This window comes from Anolis carolinensis, chromosome 2 (assembly GCF_035594765.1).
Source record: "Anolis carolinensis isolate JA03-04 chromosome 2, rAnoCar3.1.pri, whole genome shotgun sequence".
In the NCBI taxonomy this organism is placed as follows: domain Eukaryota; kingdom Metazoa; phylum Chordata; class Lepidosauria; order Squamata; family Dactyloidae; genus Anolis; species Anolis carolinensis.
Genome location: NC_085842.1, coordinates 12,586,571 through 12,600,863, shown reverse-complemented (window position 1 = coordinate 12,600,863; position 14,293 = coordinate 12,586,571). Strand labels below are relative to the sequence as shown.

The 14,293-nt window shown below is 40.2% G+C and overlaps 1 protein-coding gene across 1 annotated transcript in view; it reads left to right on the top strand.

Moving 5' to 3' along the window:
• LOC100567032 (zinc finger protein 271-like) overlaps positions 1-14,293 on the top strand; it is a 100,712-nt gene that overhangs the window by 11,637 nt on the left and 74,782 nt on the right. Inside the window, exon 3 of the mRNA XM_062973227.1 lies at positions 4,264-4,595. Coding sequence (XP_062829297.1) covers positions 4,264-4,595 — 332 coding nt within the window. The remainder of the gene's footprint in view (positions 1-4,263; positions 4,596-14,293) is intronic.

Sequence of the window (14,293 nt, the reverse complement as noted above, 5' to 3'; positions counted from 1 at the left end):
CAGGGGAACTCTAAACAGCAAGCAATCAAGGGCCAAACAGAGGATGCCCCCAGGCCACAGAGGCCAGGCTACCTCCATGCAGATACCCTCACTGATTGACTTTGTAGCTTCATGGCTACTCAGTACTATTCAAGCTTGCTAATTGCAGCATTCACACTTGTTCCAAACAAAACAAGGGTTCTTTTTCCCACCCTGGACATTACACAAATATATATATATATATATGTACTGTACATATATAAATACACACACACACACACCAATTGCCTCACTGTCAACAGAACCTCTGAGCATGCTAGCCACAGATGCAAGCAAAACATTAGGAGAGGATGTTGCTCTGACATGGCCATACATCCCAAAAAACTTACATTCATCCAGTGATCCCAGCCATGAAAGCCTTTGACAACACATACGGTAGTTTCGTATTATTGTTATTGTTGTTATTTATTTATTGTTGCTATGCACTTTTTTTTTATATAGCACCATGTATTAGGCTTTCAAAGTGAGGGCAACATAGATTCATCTTTTTGTTGTTATTATTATTATTATTATTATTATTACAGTAGAGTCTCACTTATCCAACACTCACTTATCCAACATTCTGTATTATCCAACGCATTTTTGTAGTCAATGTTTTCAATGCATTGTGATATTTTGGTGCTAAATTCGTAAATACAGTAATTACTACATAGCATTAATGTGTAACGAACTACTTTTTCTGTCAATTTTGTTGTCTAACATGATGTTTTGGTGCTTAATTTGTAAAATCATAACCTATTTTGATGTTTAATAGGCTTTTTCTTAATCTCTCCTTATTATCCAACATATTTGCTTATCCAACGTTCTGCTGGCCTGTTTATGTTGGATAAGTGAGACCCTACTGTATTATTATTATTATTATTCATGTATTTATATTATGCTACATATGAGGCCTTCAGTGCCTCAACAACATAGCCTCTTGTTTTTCATCTTCTTCATCCTCCCATTATTATTATTATTATTATTATTATTATTATTATTATTATTTATATCAATGGATAGGGATGGAGTGTGGAAAGGTGTTTCAGGTTATTTCCCCATATGTTCAGAAGTGTTCATAAAGTCTTAACATTACAATGGGACCATTGAAGGCCGCCATGATGAGACCGATGGGGCCCTCCATAGAGTTTGTTTATTTATTTGTTTGTTTATTTATTTACAGTATTTATATTCCACCCTTCTTATAAATAAAGTTTTATTATTTATTATTATTATTCTTTCTCACCCCGGAGAGGACTCAGGGCGGATCACAATGCACATAGACGTGGCAAACATTCAAGGCCATTGTTAGACATACAACATATATAGGCAGACACAGAGGCATTTTAACATTTTCCAGCTTCATGAGGGTATGCTTGATTCTGGCCACAGGGGGAGCTGCCGCTTCATTATCCACTTGTGACACCGAGTCCTTGATGCAGTACTTCCTCATTCCTTTTTGCACACTGCTGGACGATTTTTATGGTGTCGTAAATTATTTAAATTTGTCAGTATTTTCAGCGCAGCAGTAGTTGGATGGAAGCAGTGGAGGGCAGAACGAAGAGACACTCGGAGACATCGGTAAAACTATTTACAAAGTTTTACTGTATGCAGCAGTAATCAACACAAACAGACTTGCAGACGACAGACGAACACAGGGCTGTTCTGTTCTCCAACAGAACTTGACTCGAACTCTAGGCAGACAGAACTGAACTGAACTGAACTGAAGTGATGCATTCGTTATGCACAAACACTTGTGTCTGGATACTCCCTAGTTCCAGCCACACATCAAGGTCATCATAGCTTCTTGGCAATTAACTCTTTCCACACGATGGTACATTCTGGATGATGCAATCAGTTGCAATACAAGCATGGCACAAATTGCATTTAAACACTATCAATACACAAATTCCACATTAACAAAATTAGCCTCCCTGCATAGAGCGGTACCTAAATTTCCTACTTGACAGATGCAACTGTCTTTCGAGCTACATAGTTCAACAGCGAGGTAGACTATTAAATGGTCGGGAGCTCACTCCAATCTGGGCTGGCTTCGAACTCATGACCTCTTGGTCAGTAGTGATTTATTGCAGCTGGCTACTAACCAGCTGCACCACATAGAGTTGCACTGGAGGACAGAGACATTTCTAGAGGGAATATATGGTACATTTATTATTATTTTTCTATTATTATTGGTATTGTTACATTTATTATTTTTTCTATTATTGTTGCTACTATTACATTTATTTCACTCTTTTTATTTTTATTATTCATAGATTTATTATTTCACTCTGATCTTATCATTATTATTGCATTTATTATTTTACTCTATTTATTACCACATGTACTGTTTTCCTGTATTTACAGTATTTCTGAATTTGCAACTTATAATGTCCATTATTGCAACTTCATTGCTTTTAATTCGATGTTTTAATACTGCGTTTCTGTTTTCTCGGTTATTGTGTATACATTTTTATTGGTTTTTGTGATTTTACCTTGATGTTTCGTATTTTGCTATTGTTTTGTAGCTGATTTTGCTGTAAGCCGCCCCGAGTCCCCTTCGGGGGAGATGGAGGCGGGATATAAATAAACTTATTATTATTATTATTATTATTATTATTATTATTATTATTATTATTATTTTATTACACAGCAAACAAGATAGACATGCTGGATTTCGTAGCACAAAATCACAAGTCGAACACTTCCCAAGTGTCTAGGACTGTGTGATGTATTTTCGGATGATACACACAGATCCCAGTCAGGTGGCCTTTTGCAATTGGCAGATCATGATTTTGTCAATGTCTATTGTTTCCAAATGCCGGCTGAGATCTTTTGGCACGGCACCCAATGTGCCCATCACCACCGGGACCACCTGCACTTGTTTCTGCCAGAGTCTTTGAAGTTCAATCTTGAGGTCCCGATAGCGGCTGAGTTTTCGTCAATGCGACTGTCACCTGGGATGGCGACATCAATGATCCAAACCTTTTTCTTTTCCACAACTGTGATGTCTGGTGTGTTGTGTTCCAGAACTTTGTCAGTCTGGATTCGGAAGTCCCACAGTATCTTTGTGTGCTCATTTTCCAATACTTTTGCAGGTTTGTGATCCCACCAGTTCTTTGCTGCTGGGAGGTGGTACTTGAGGCATAAGTTCCAATGAATCATTTGGGCCACATAGTTGTGCCTCTGTTTGTAGTCTGTCTGTGCAATTTTCTTACAGCAGCTGAGGATATGATCAATGGTTTTATTGGTTTCCTTACACAGTTTGCATTTTGGGTCATCAGCTGATTTTTCGATCTTGGCCTGAATGGCCTTTGTCCTGATGTCTTGCTCCTGGGCTGCAAGGATCAGGCCTTCTGTCTCCTTCTTCAGGGTCCCATTCGTGAGCCAGAGCCAGGTCTTCTATTATTATTATTATTATTATTATTATTATTATTATTATTATTAATTGCCTTTGTTCTGATGTCTTGCTCCTGGGCTGCAAGGACCAGGCCTTCTGTCTCCTTCTTCAGGGTCCCATTCGTGAGCCAGAGCCAAGTCTTCTATTATTATTATTATTATTATTATTATTATTATTATTAATTGCATTTGTTCTGATGTCTTGCTCCTGGGCTGCAAGGACCAGGCCTTCTGTCTCCTTCTTCAGGGTCCCATTCGTGAGCCAGAGCCAAGTCTTCTATTATTATTATTATTATTATTATTATTATTATTATTAATTGCCTTTGTTCTGATGTCTTGCTCCTGGGCTGCAAGGACCAGGCCTTCTGTCTCCTTCTTCAGGGTCCCATTCGTGAGCCAGAGCCAGGTCTTCTATTATTATTATTATTATTATTATTATTAATTGCATTTGTCCTGATGTCTTGCTCCTGGGCTGCAAGGATCAGGCCTTCTGTCTCCTTCTTCAGGGTCCCAATTGTGAGCCAGAGCCAGGTCTTCTCCTTATCAGCTTTTCCTTCAATTTTGTCAAGGAACTTTCCATGCAATGTTTTGTTGTGCCAGCTGTCAGCTCTAGTTTGTAGTGCAGTTTTCTTGTACTGGTTTTTTGTCTATTATTATTATTATTATTATTATTATTATTATTATTATTAACACTTTTCTAGATTTTGGAATTCCTCCTGCCCAATCTAGGGTTAAAATGGAGAATCTACTGCATAATTAGTCAAAATTAGCCACCAATCAATGATTGCCAGTGTCATCTCTCATCCACGCTCACCATCAGCTCTTGTTCCCTCGTCTTTCCTTCAGATCATGACCAGAAGACGGGTCCTTCTCATGGGCCGCATGGGATATTCTTGAGATCTTCTCAGTGGAAAGCAAAGGACGGAGGAGGAGGAGATGGAGCTGGAGATGGAGATGGAGATGGAGATGGAGATGGAGACCTAGAGATGCATCCAAGGAAGGACAGGACCCTCCCGGATGAGGACGAAGGCGCCTCTCCAATCGCAAATCAGAAGGATGGGACCGGGACTGGATGTGCCTTTTGCGGGAAGTCCTTGAGCTCCGGAGCCATCCTTGGACCAGAAGAAGGGAAAGGACCCCCCGTCTGCATCTCCTGCAGAAAGAGCAGCCCCAATGAGGTAGGTCTTTGGGTTGAGCCTGGCACCAGGTGGCTGCGTAGTCTTTGTATATATACACTCGCTGTGCCCTGCCACGCGTTGCTGTGGCCCATTGGAATTGCACTGAATAGCTCCGGTTTTTGGGGTTTTTAAGGCCCTGTGGAGGTTCGTGACGTGATATTTTGTGGTTTCAACCTCGAGGCGTGGATGATGGATTAGGTTGTGAAATTTCGAGGTTGGGGGGTGTTTGGTTTTGTTGTTTTGTTCGGTGCCGCGATTCCATTAGCCTTTTATATATATAGATATACACAAATGCATACCGCTTCAGGTTGGGCCTTTCCAGGATTAGGCCTTTTCTTGGGAGTCACACTCTCTCAGCTTCAGAGCAAGGTCCTTACCTGCCCACACACATCTCCTTCCAAATATTCCTTCCTAATGATAATAGCCGGCTCCTGGACTTGCTGACCGAAAGGTCGGCGGTTCGAATCCGGGGAGATAGGTGAGCTCCTGCTATTAGCCCCGGCTTCTACCAACCTATTTATTTAATACTTATTTAATAATAATAATTTGATTTTTATACCCCGCCCCACCTCCCCGAAGGGACTCGGGGCGGCTTACATGGGGCCAAGCCCAGGTCACAAACAATATAAAACATAACAATAAACAAAATCAATCAACAATAAAACATAGGTCAAGATACAGTAAATATACTATGATAAAATCCTAGTATATTTATACATTTATATCCCTCCCTTCTCACCCCGAAGGGGACTCAGAGCGGCTTACAAATTAAATTTACATACAATATTATATATATATATATATATATATATATATATATATATATATACATACATACTAATATAATAATATTATATTATTAGCATAGCACAATACTGGCAATAAATTACTATATTGTACTATATTTATTTATTTATTATTTACAGTATTTATATTCCGCCCTTCTCACCCCAAAGGGGACTCAGGGTGGATCACATTATGTACATAAAGGGCAAACATTCAATGCCCATATACACATAGAACCGAGACAGAGACAGACGCAGAGGCAATTTAACCTTCTCCTGAGGGGATGTTCAATTCTGGCCACAAGGGGGAGCAGCTGCTTCATCATCCACTCTGACGGCACTTACTCACTTCCTCATTCCAACGTCGTAAATTAGTTAAACTTGCCTGCCCACTTTTTATAAGCCGTACCTTATTTCCTACTTGATAGATGCAACTATCTTTCGGGTTGCTAGGTCAGCAACGAGCAGGGGCTATTTTTTGTTTTGTTTTTTTTTAATTGACGGGCGCTCGCCCCGCCACGGGCTGGCCTCGAACTCATGACCTCATGGTCAGAGTGATTTATTGCAGCAGGCTGCTCACCAGCCTGTGCCACAGGCTGGTGTAATATTATTATTAATATTACATGTAATATAAATATATATAATTAACATTATTATATTGTATTATTAATATTATATTGTATTACAAAGTGATATTATTAATATTATTTATTTATTTATTTATTTGCAGTATTTATATTCTGCCCTTCTTTCTCACCCTGAAGGGGACTCAGGGCGGATCACATTGCACACATATAAGGCAAACATTCAATGCCATAACATAGAACAGAGACAGAGGCACAGGCTGGCCTCGAACTCATGACCTCTTGGTAAGAGTGATTTGTTGCAGCTGGCTGTTAACCAGCCTGCGCCACAGCCCCGCCCGGTATTATATGCATATACAATATATTATAATATACCTAGCAGTTCGAAAACATGCAAATGTGAGTAGATCAATAGGTACCGCTCCGGCAGGAAGGTAACAGCGCTTAGAAATGGAGATGAGCACCGTCCCCCAGAGTCGGACACGACTAGACTTAATGCCAGGGGAAACCCTTTAACCTTTACCTTTAAGGATATATGAGACTTTTGTAACCGACACACGACATTGCTGGCTCATGTTTCCCTTCCTCTCCACGATATTTCCACATGTCCAAGATCTTTTTCACATGTCCTGCTGTTGAGCCAGGCATCACCTGTATCTTGGCATTTTCCTTTTTCTGCCTAAGTGATATATCTTGCATTTGTCCCTGTTGAACTTCATTGTGTTAGTTTTGTCCAGTCATCTCTCTAATCTGTTAAGATCATTTTGAGTTCTGCTCCTGTCTTCTGGAGTATTAGCTTTCGCTCCCAATTTGGTGTCGGCTGCAAACTTGATGGTCATGCCTTCTAACCCTTCATCTAAGTCAGTGATGGCCAACATATGACACGCGTGTCAGCACTGACACACCGGGTCATTTTTGCTGACACGCTTCCGCATGCAGATTGATTGGATGACTATGTCTTTTGTGGCCAAATTTGGTGTGATTTGGTCCAGTGGTTTTGTTGTTTAGCCCATGGGAATTATGCACATTCCATACATACATACATACATACATACATACATATACAGTAGAGTCTCACTTATCCAACACTCGCTTATCCAACGTTCTGGATTATCCAACGCATTTTTGTAGTCAATGTTTTCAATATATCATGATATTTTGGTGCTAAATTCGTAAATACAGTAATTACAACATAGCATTAATGCGTAATGAAGTACTTTTTCTGTCCAGTTTGTTGTGTAACATGATGTTTTGGTGCTTAATTTGTAAAATCATAACCTATTTTGATGTTTAATAGGCTTTTTCTTAATCTCTCCTTATTATCTGTCACGACCCAGGCTGCAGAGCACCAATAACCATACACAGAGGCCAGAATCTATCTAATATCTTTATTGAGGAAATATATAAAGTTAATAAAAGCAAGTGTAGGAAATAGTTCAGAAGTAGACCTTTCAGGAAAGGTCAAAATTAGTCCAGAGAAACAATGTCCAATATGAAATATTAAGGTCCAAAGTTGTAATCCAGTAACCGAAACACTCACTTTGCCAAGCAAAGTGAGGGGAGATGACAAGGTCCTTTAGTCCATGAAACTTAGGCAAGGCAAGGAAATAACTTGATTCTTGGATACAAGGCTTAATTCAAGGCAACAAAGAACAAGGAGCAAAAACAGGATCCGTGGTAAATTCGTGGCGAGGTCCGGAAGGCAAGGCTGGGTCCGTGAAGCAAAACAAGGTCCTGGGAAGCAAAGCAAGGCTGGAAACGGGAGCGTAGTCCACACACAACCTACTCCCGTAGTTGACGAATTGACTCCGCAAGATTCCTACGAGGGCAAAACACCTAAGTAGGGTCTCGTTTTCCCGCCAGAGAACAATTCTCTGGGGAACCAGAACCGAAAGCCATTCTCTGAGTCCAGATGCATGACTCCCTAAAGATTCCCATGGGAAGCAGGTTTAATCAACCATTTGTTTGGCCGCGATTCTCAGGCTTCTGCGATTAGCCTGTTGAGCTCCTCTCTGTTGTTGACAATAATCACGGCGAGAAAAAGAGGGAGATTTCGGCTCAGGGCTTGTTTGGGAAACTTCTGGGAGGCAAATCTCCTGCAGGTGCAGGGGCTCCATCTCTGGCTGTGAAAGGCTGAAACGGTGGGAAACCTGTTTTCCTCTTCATCTGTCACAACAGCGCTAGGAACGGAACTACATGGCCCATGAGTCATCACATTATCCAACATATTTGCTTATCCAACATTCTGCCGGCCCGTTTATGGTGGATAAGTGAGACTCTACTGTATATATATATAATCCTTCTATTATTATTGTAGTATATTATTATATTATTACTATTATATTATTATTATATTATTCATTATTCATGACTACATTGAAGCTACAACCGAGAGAAATCAGTGTGGAAATTGCAAGAGGTACCATAGATCGTTGTACATGGAAATAATGGTAGTAAATCGTTTTTGATTTATTAAATACAGTTATATATTACAATTATATATGTTTGTTATTTAAACACAATATATATAGTGAAATTATGGTTTTTTCCTCAAAGTGACACACCACGCAAGTCATGCTAGGTTTTTTGGTGAATTTTGACACCCCGAGTGCAAAAGGTTGCCCATCATTGATCTACCCTGTTTCCCCGAAAATAAGACAGGGTCTTATATTAATTTTTGCTCCCAAAAATGCACTAGGTCTTATTTTCAGGGGATGTCTTATTTTTCCATGAAGAAGAGCTCACATTTATAACAACAAAATGAACATTTATTATATACTGTAAAGTAGTTGTCATCACAAACCAGCATAACCAGACAAACTATGAATCCTATCAAGAATTTCTTGTTACTACCATTATTTACATGTACAACAATCTATGGTACCTCTTGCAATTTAGGTTTCACAAGGTTTCCACGCTGATTTCTCTCTATTCTAGTTTCAATGTAGTCATGAATGATGAATAATATAATATACTATAATAATATGATAATATAATAATAATATAATGATATACAATATATTAATGAGATAATATAATATAGGATATAATAATAACAGAAAATGATAATAATATGGTATTAATAGGATAATATAATAATGGGATATAATAACAGAATAGCATAATAATATAATAATAATAGGATAATATAATAGAATAATAGAATGGAATAGAATGATATAAAATATATTAATAGGATAATATAAAATGGAATATAATAATAATAACAGAATATGCTAATAATAATAAAATAATTATGATAATATAGTAGAATAATAGTATAGAATATAATGATATAAAATATATTAATAGGGTAATATAAAATGGAATATAATAATAACAGAATAATAATATAAAAATATAATAGAATAATAATAGAATAATAATATAATGATATAATAATAATAGAAAAATATAATATAATGATTTAAAATATATTAATAGGATAATATAATAATGGGATATAATAATAGTAACAGAATATGATGATAATAATATGGCAATAGAATAATAGTATAAAATAATCAGTTTCATGGCATAGGATAGGAATAAGGATGAGAGGAGAATCCCAATGCGTCCTGTACCTTTAAGGAGCAGAAGCCTTGGGGACGAGTGGAAAGCCCGCTTCCTTCCCTCCCACCCTCCCTTGCCCTGGCTCCAGGAGCCAATCAGAAGCCTCTGGGAAGAAGAGAGCATGGCCAGCATGGCCAGGACGGAGAAGGAAGAAACGGCAGCGCAGGCAGCAGCCACGGAAGGTTTTCAAGCCTCGGCTGGGCGAGGGAGGGAGGCACAGAAAGCAAGCACTTTCCCTCCCTCCCTCCCTCCGGTGTGTGTATGAGGAGTGCTGCTTCTGCCCTGCAGCCATGCTTCCCAATGGAACGCTGCTGCAGCCTTAGCTGCTAGGTCTTACTTTCAGGGGAGGCCTTATATTTGGCAATCCCCCCAAAACCCTGCTAGGTCTTATTCTTTGGGGAGGTCTTATTTTCGGGGAAACACGGTATATACTCCCTCTTGTGGTTGCAATTGAGTGCTACATATATGTATGTTTGTTTGTATCACAAATGCATCTACTGTATATTGCTTGGTGGATCTGGACCAAACTGGTCACACATAATCGACACTACCTAACTTACTACTACAATAACCACCTCGTTTTGGGGAGCAAATATATATGAAGTGCTCAGATCTAACAACAAGAGGGCAGTATGAAAATAGAAAGGATTATCTACTGGACGATAGGTATGCATGTATGAAGACCTGAAGGCTAGTGTTGAGACATCCACCCAATAAAGAAATAAGCAATGTAATGGAGGCCCAACATGACTCCTAAGACGAGGTGAAAAATAACAGCCCTGAAGGTCATGGCCATCACTAACAGAACAAATAATATAATTGTATAATTAACAATGAATAACATTACGAAATGCATGCGAGTGAACAACAGGTATATTAGCCTATAAAAGCTTATATAAGATGTATAGAATAATACGAGGGTTGAATGAAAAGTAATGCCTCCACCTTCGTAACTCCTCAACAGATGGCAGTCCTGGTATGCGGCAGATACTAGCTTGTTCAGTAGATTCTCCTCTACAGTTCCATTTGGCAGGAAGCCTTAGCATTGAACGGTTGTGTTGTTAAAGTGCGAAGTATGGAACCCTGCGCAAACGGTCGGTCATTGCAACTTAAGCATTTCACAAGAACATGTGGGTCACATTATTGCTTTGTTTGGATATCGGGAGATCTGTGCATGATGGGTCCTGTGTGTCAGGTCCCAGGCTGCAGAGCACCAATAACCATACACAGAGGCCAGATTCTATCTAATATCTTTATTAAAGAAATATATAAAGTCAATAAAAATGAGTGTAGAATATAGTTCAGAAGTAGACCTTTCAGGAAAGGTCAAATATAGTCCAGAAAAACAATGTCCAATATATGATATTAAAGTCCAAAGTTATAATCCACTTCACCGAAACACACACTATTTTGCAAGCAATAGTGTGGGGAACTGTCCATAGTCTTTGAGGCTTAAGGTAAATCCGGATCAAGGGAAACAAGGCTGGAATCCGGGAAACAGGGTCCGTGGGTTTAAAATGCAAGGCAAGACAAAACTTGAGGCTTGGCAAGGTCCAACTAGAAACAAGGCAATCGTGGAACAAGAACTGAGCTCATAGAGATCCGTGGAACAAGGCAGGGCTGGGAACTTGATTCAGGAGCTGGGAACTTGATTCAGGAGCTGGGAACTGGAGTACGTAGTCTACACGCGATCTCACTCCACGAGCTGACGAATTGACTCCGCAAGGAATTCTTTGTGGCCAACATCTATATAGGATCTTGTTTTCCCGCCAAAGCACACTTTCTCTGGGGAACAAGAACCGAAACCTATACTGTCCAGATGCAAGACTCCTTAAACTTTCCCAAGGGAAATAGACTTAATCATCTAATTGTCTGGCAGCTATCCGAGCGCTTCTGCGAGTCGCCTCCCGCGCGTGTCTATCTTGATTATAATAAAGGCGGCGAGAAAATGGGGGAGATTTCGACTCAAGGCTTGTTTGGCTGTCTTCTTGTGGGCAAACATCCTGCAGCTGCAAGGGCTCCAAATCTGGCAGAAACGGTGGGAAACCCAAGTTTTCCTCTTCATCTGTCACAACAGTACTAGGAACAGGACTACATGGCCCATGAGACATCACACTGTGAGACACTGGTTGCAGAAACAGAGTGTCGACTTCTTCCGTGATGGCTTCAGAAAACGTGTTCATCTTTGGCAGAAATGTATCCAATTGTCTGGTGATTATGTGGCAAAGTGAATAGTGGTAGTTAAAGAGTACATTCTAAGGATTATTTCTGCATTTGATTTATTAAAATATGTTACCAGGTGAGTGTACAGCGGAATCAGCAGCGTCCAGTTAACACCATGTGCAAAAGACTCAGACCAGGCAGAGGAATTGAATGAACAAAAGGAAACTTTAATTGTTGAGTTGAAGTCAAATAAACAGTTCAGCAATCATACAATGTCCATGTAGTTGCATAAGATCAATAACCAATCAATCAGCATTCAATATATATACAGCATAGCATATTTAAATTGCTACTTGACCGTAGCTATTAGAGAGCCTGTCTTTTTCTGTGCTCTCCCAGCAAGCTCAAATTCCAACTGACAAAACCAGCCATCTGCCAGCAAACAGATACATTGTTTTGAGGCGTGGCTTTGCCTCTGCAAAGCTGAGCTCTTTTGCAGAGATCTCCTGCAAACAACCTTGCAAGGATTTCTTTACACACACACACATAGCAATTTGGCGCAATAAAATATTCCCATCCAAACCGAAGTAACGAAGGTGAAGGCATTACTTCTCATTCAACCCTCGTAGAATAATGGTGTTGGAAGAGACCACATGGGTCACCTAGTCCAATCCCCCTGCCATGCAGGAAGAGCACAATCGAAGTAAATTCACATTCAAAGCACAATCAATGTAAACTTATATAAGATAGAATCATATAAGAGATTGCTTCTTCTAATTATTACTCAAAGTAGATTTCAAATGCTTTGTCCACATTTTCTCCAAGCATTCCAAATGGATTTGGGTAGCCGTATGTTGGGCCCATTTAACCACACAGCCTTTTGCTTGTTCTTTCTCCATTCCAAATTTTAACAATGTTTTGTACATTTTTCAATCAGGAAATTCGTATTGTGAAGAAACTGGAATGTGGACAGAGCATCATTGAGAGTGGAGGTCTACATTCACATCCACGAACCCACTCTGGGGAGAGACCCCATAAATGCCTGGAGTGTGGGAAGAGCTTCATTCAGAGAACAGATCTACAGAGACACCACAGAATCCACACTGGGGAGAAACCTTATAAATGCCAGGACTGTTCTAAGAGCTTCACTGAAAGTGGAAGTCTACGTTCACATCAAAGGATACACACAGGGGAGAAACCCTACAAATGCCTGGAGTGTGGGAAGAGCTTCACTCAGAGGGGACATTTACATTCACACAACAGAATTCACACAGGGGAGAAACCTTATCAATGCCAGGAGTGTGGAAAGAGCTTCAGTCAGAGGGATAGTCTATATTCACATTACCGAATTCACACTGGGGAGAAACCCTTTGAATGCTTGGAGTGTGGGAAGAGTTTCGCTCATAGGACAAATCTACATTCGCATCAAACTACTCACACTGGGGAGAAACCCTATAAATGCCGGGAGTGTGGGAAGTATTTCACTGACAGCGGAAATCTACGTTCACATCAAAGGACCCACACGGGGGAGAAACCCTATACATGCCTGGAATGTGGAAAGAGCTTCAGTAAGAGCACAAATCTACAGAGACATCAGAGAAGAATTCACACTGGGGAGAAACCCTATGAATGCCAGGCGTGTGGGAAGAGCTTTCCGGACAGTGGAAGTCTACGTTTGCATCAAAGGACTCACACTGGGGAGAAGCCCTATAAATGCCAGGAGTGTGGGAAGAGCTTCACCGAGAGTGGAAGTCTATGTTCACATCAAAGGACACACACAGGGGAGAAACCCTATAAATGCTCGGAGTGTGAGAAGAGCTTTGCTGACCGTGGACATCTACATTCACATCACAGAATTCACACTGGGGAGAAACCCTATAAATGCATGGAGTGTGGGAAGAGCTTCAGTAAGAGCACACATCTACATACACACCACAGAATCCACACTGGGGAGAAACCCTATACATGTCAGGAGTGTGGGAAGAGTTTCACTTACAGTGGAAGTCTACGTTCACATGAAAGGATACATACAGGGGAGAAACCCTATACGTGTTTGGAGTGTGGGAAGAGCTTCACCGAGCGTGGACATCTACGTTCACATCAGAGAATCCACACTGGGGAGAAACCCTATAAATGCCTGGAGTGTGGGAGGAGCTTCAGTAAGAGCGAAAGCCTACGTTCACATCAAAGGACCCACACAGGGGAGAAACCCTATGAATGCCTGGAGTGTGGGATGAGCTTCACTGAGAGCAGAATTCTATGTTCACATCAAAGGATACACTCATGGGGAGAAACCCTATATATTCCTGGAGTGTGGGGAAAGCTTCACTTAGAGTGGAAGTCTATGTTCACATCAAAGGAGACAAGCAGCGGAGAAACCCTAGAAGTGCCTAGAGTGTGGGAAAACTTCACTGAGAGTGAAGGTCTACATTCACATCAACGGACACAAATGGGAGAAACCCTATAAATGCCTGCAGGGTAGGAAGAGCTTTACTGAGCATTAGGCTTGTCCGATCAATGAAAAAAATGTTTCAATTCTCGTTTCTAAAGTAGGGGGCTGGTGCTTCGACATAAAAAGTATTTCCGATTTTTT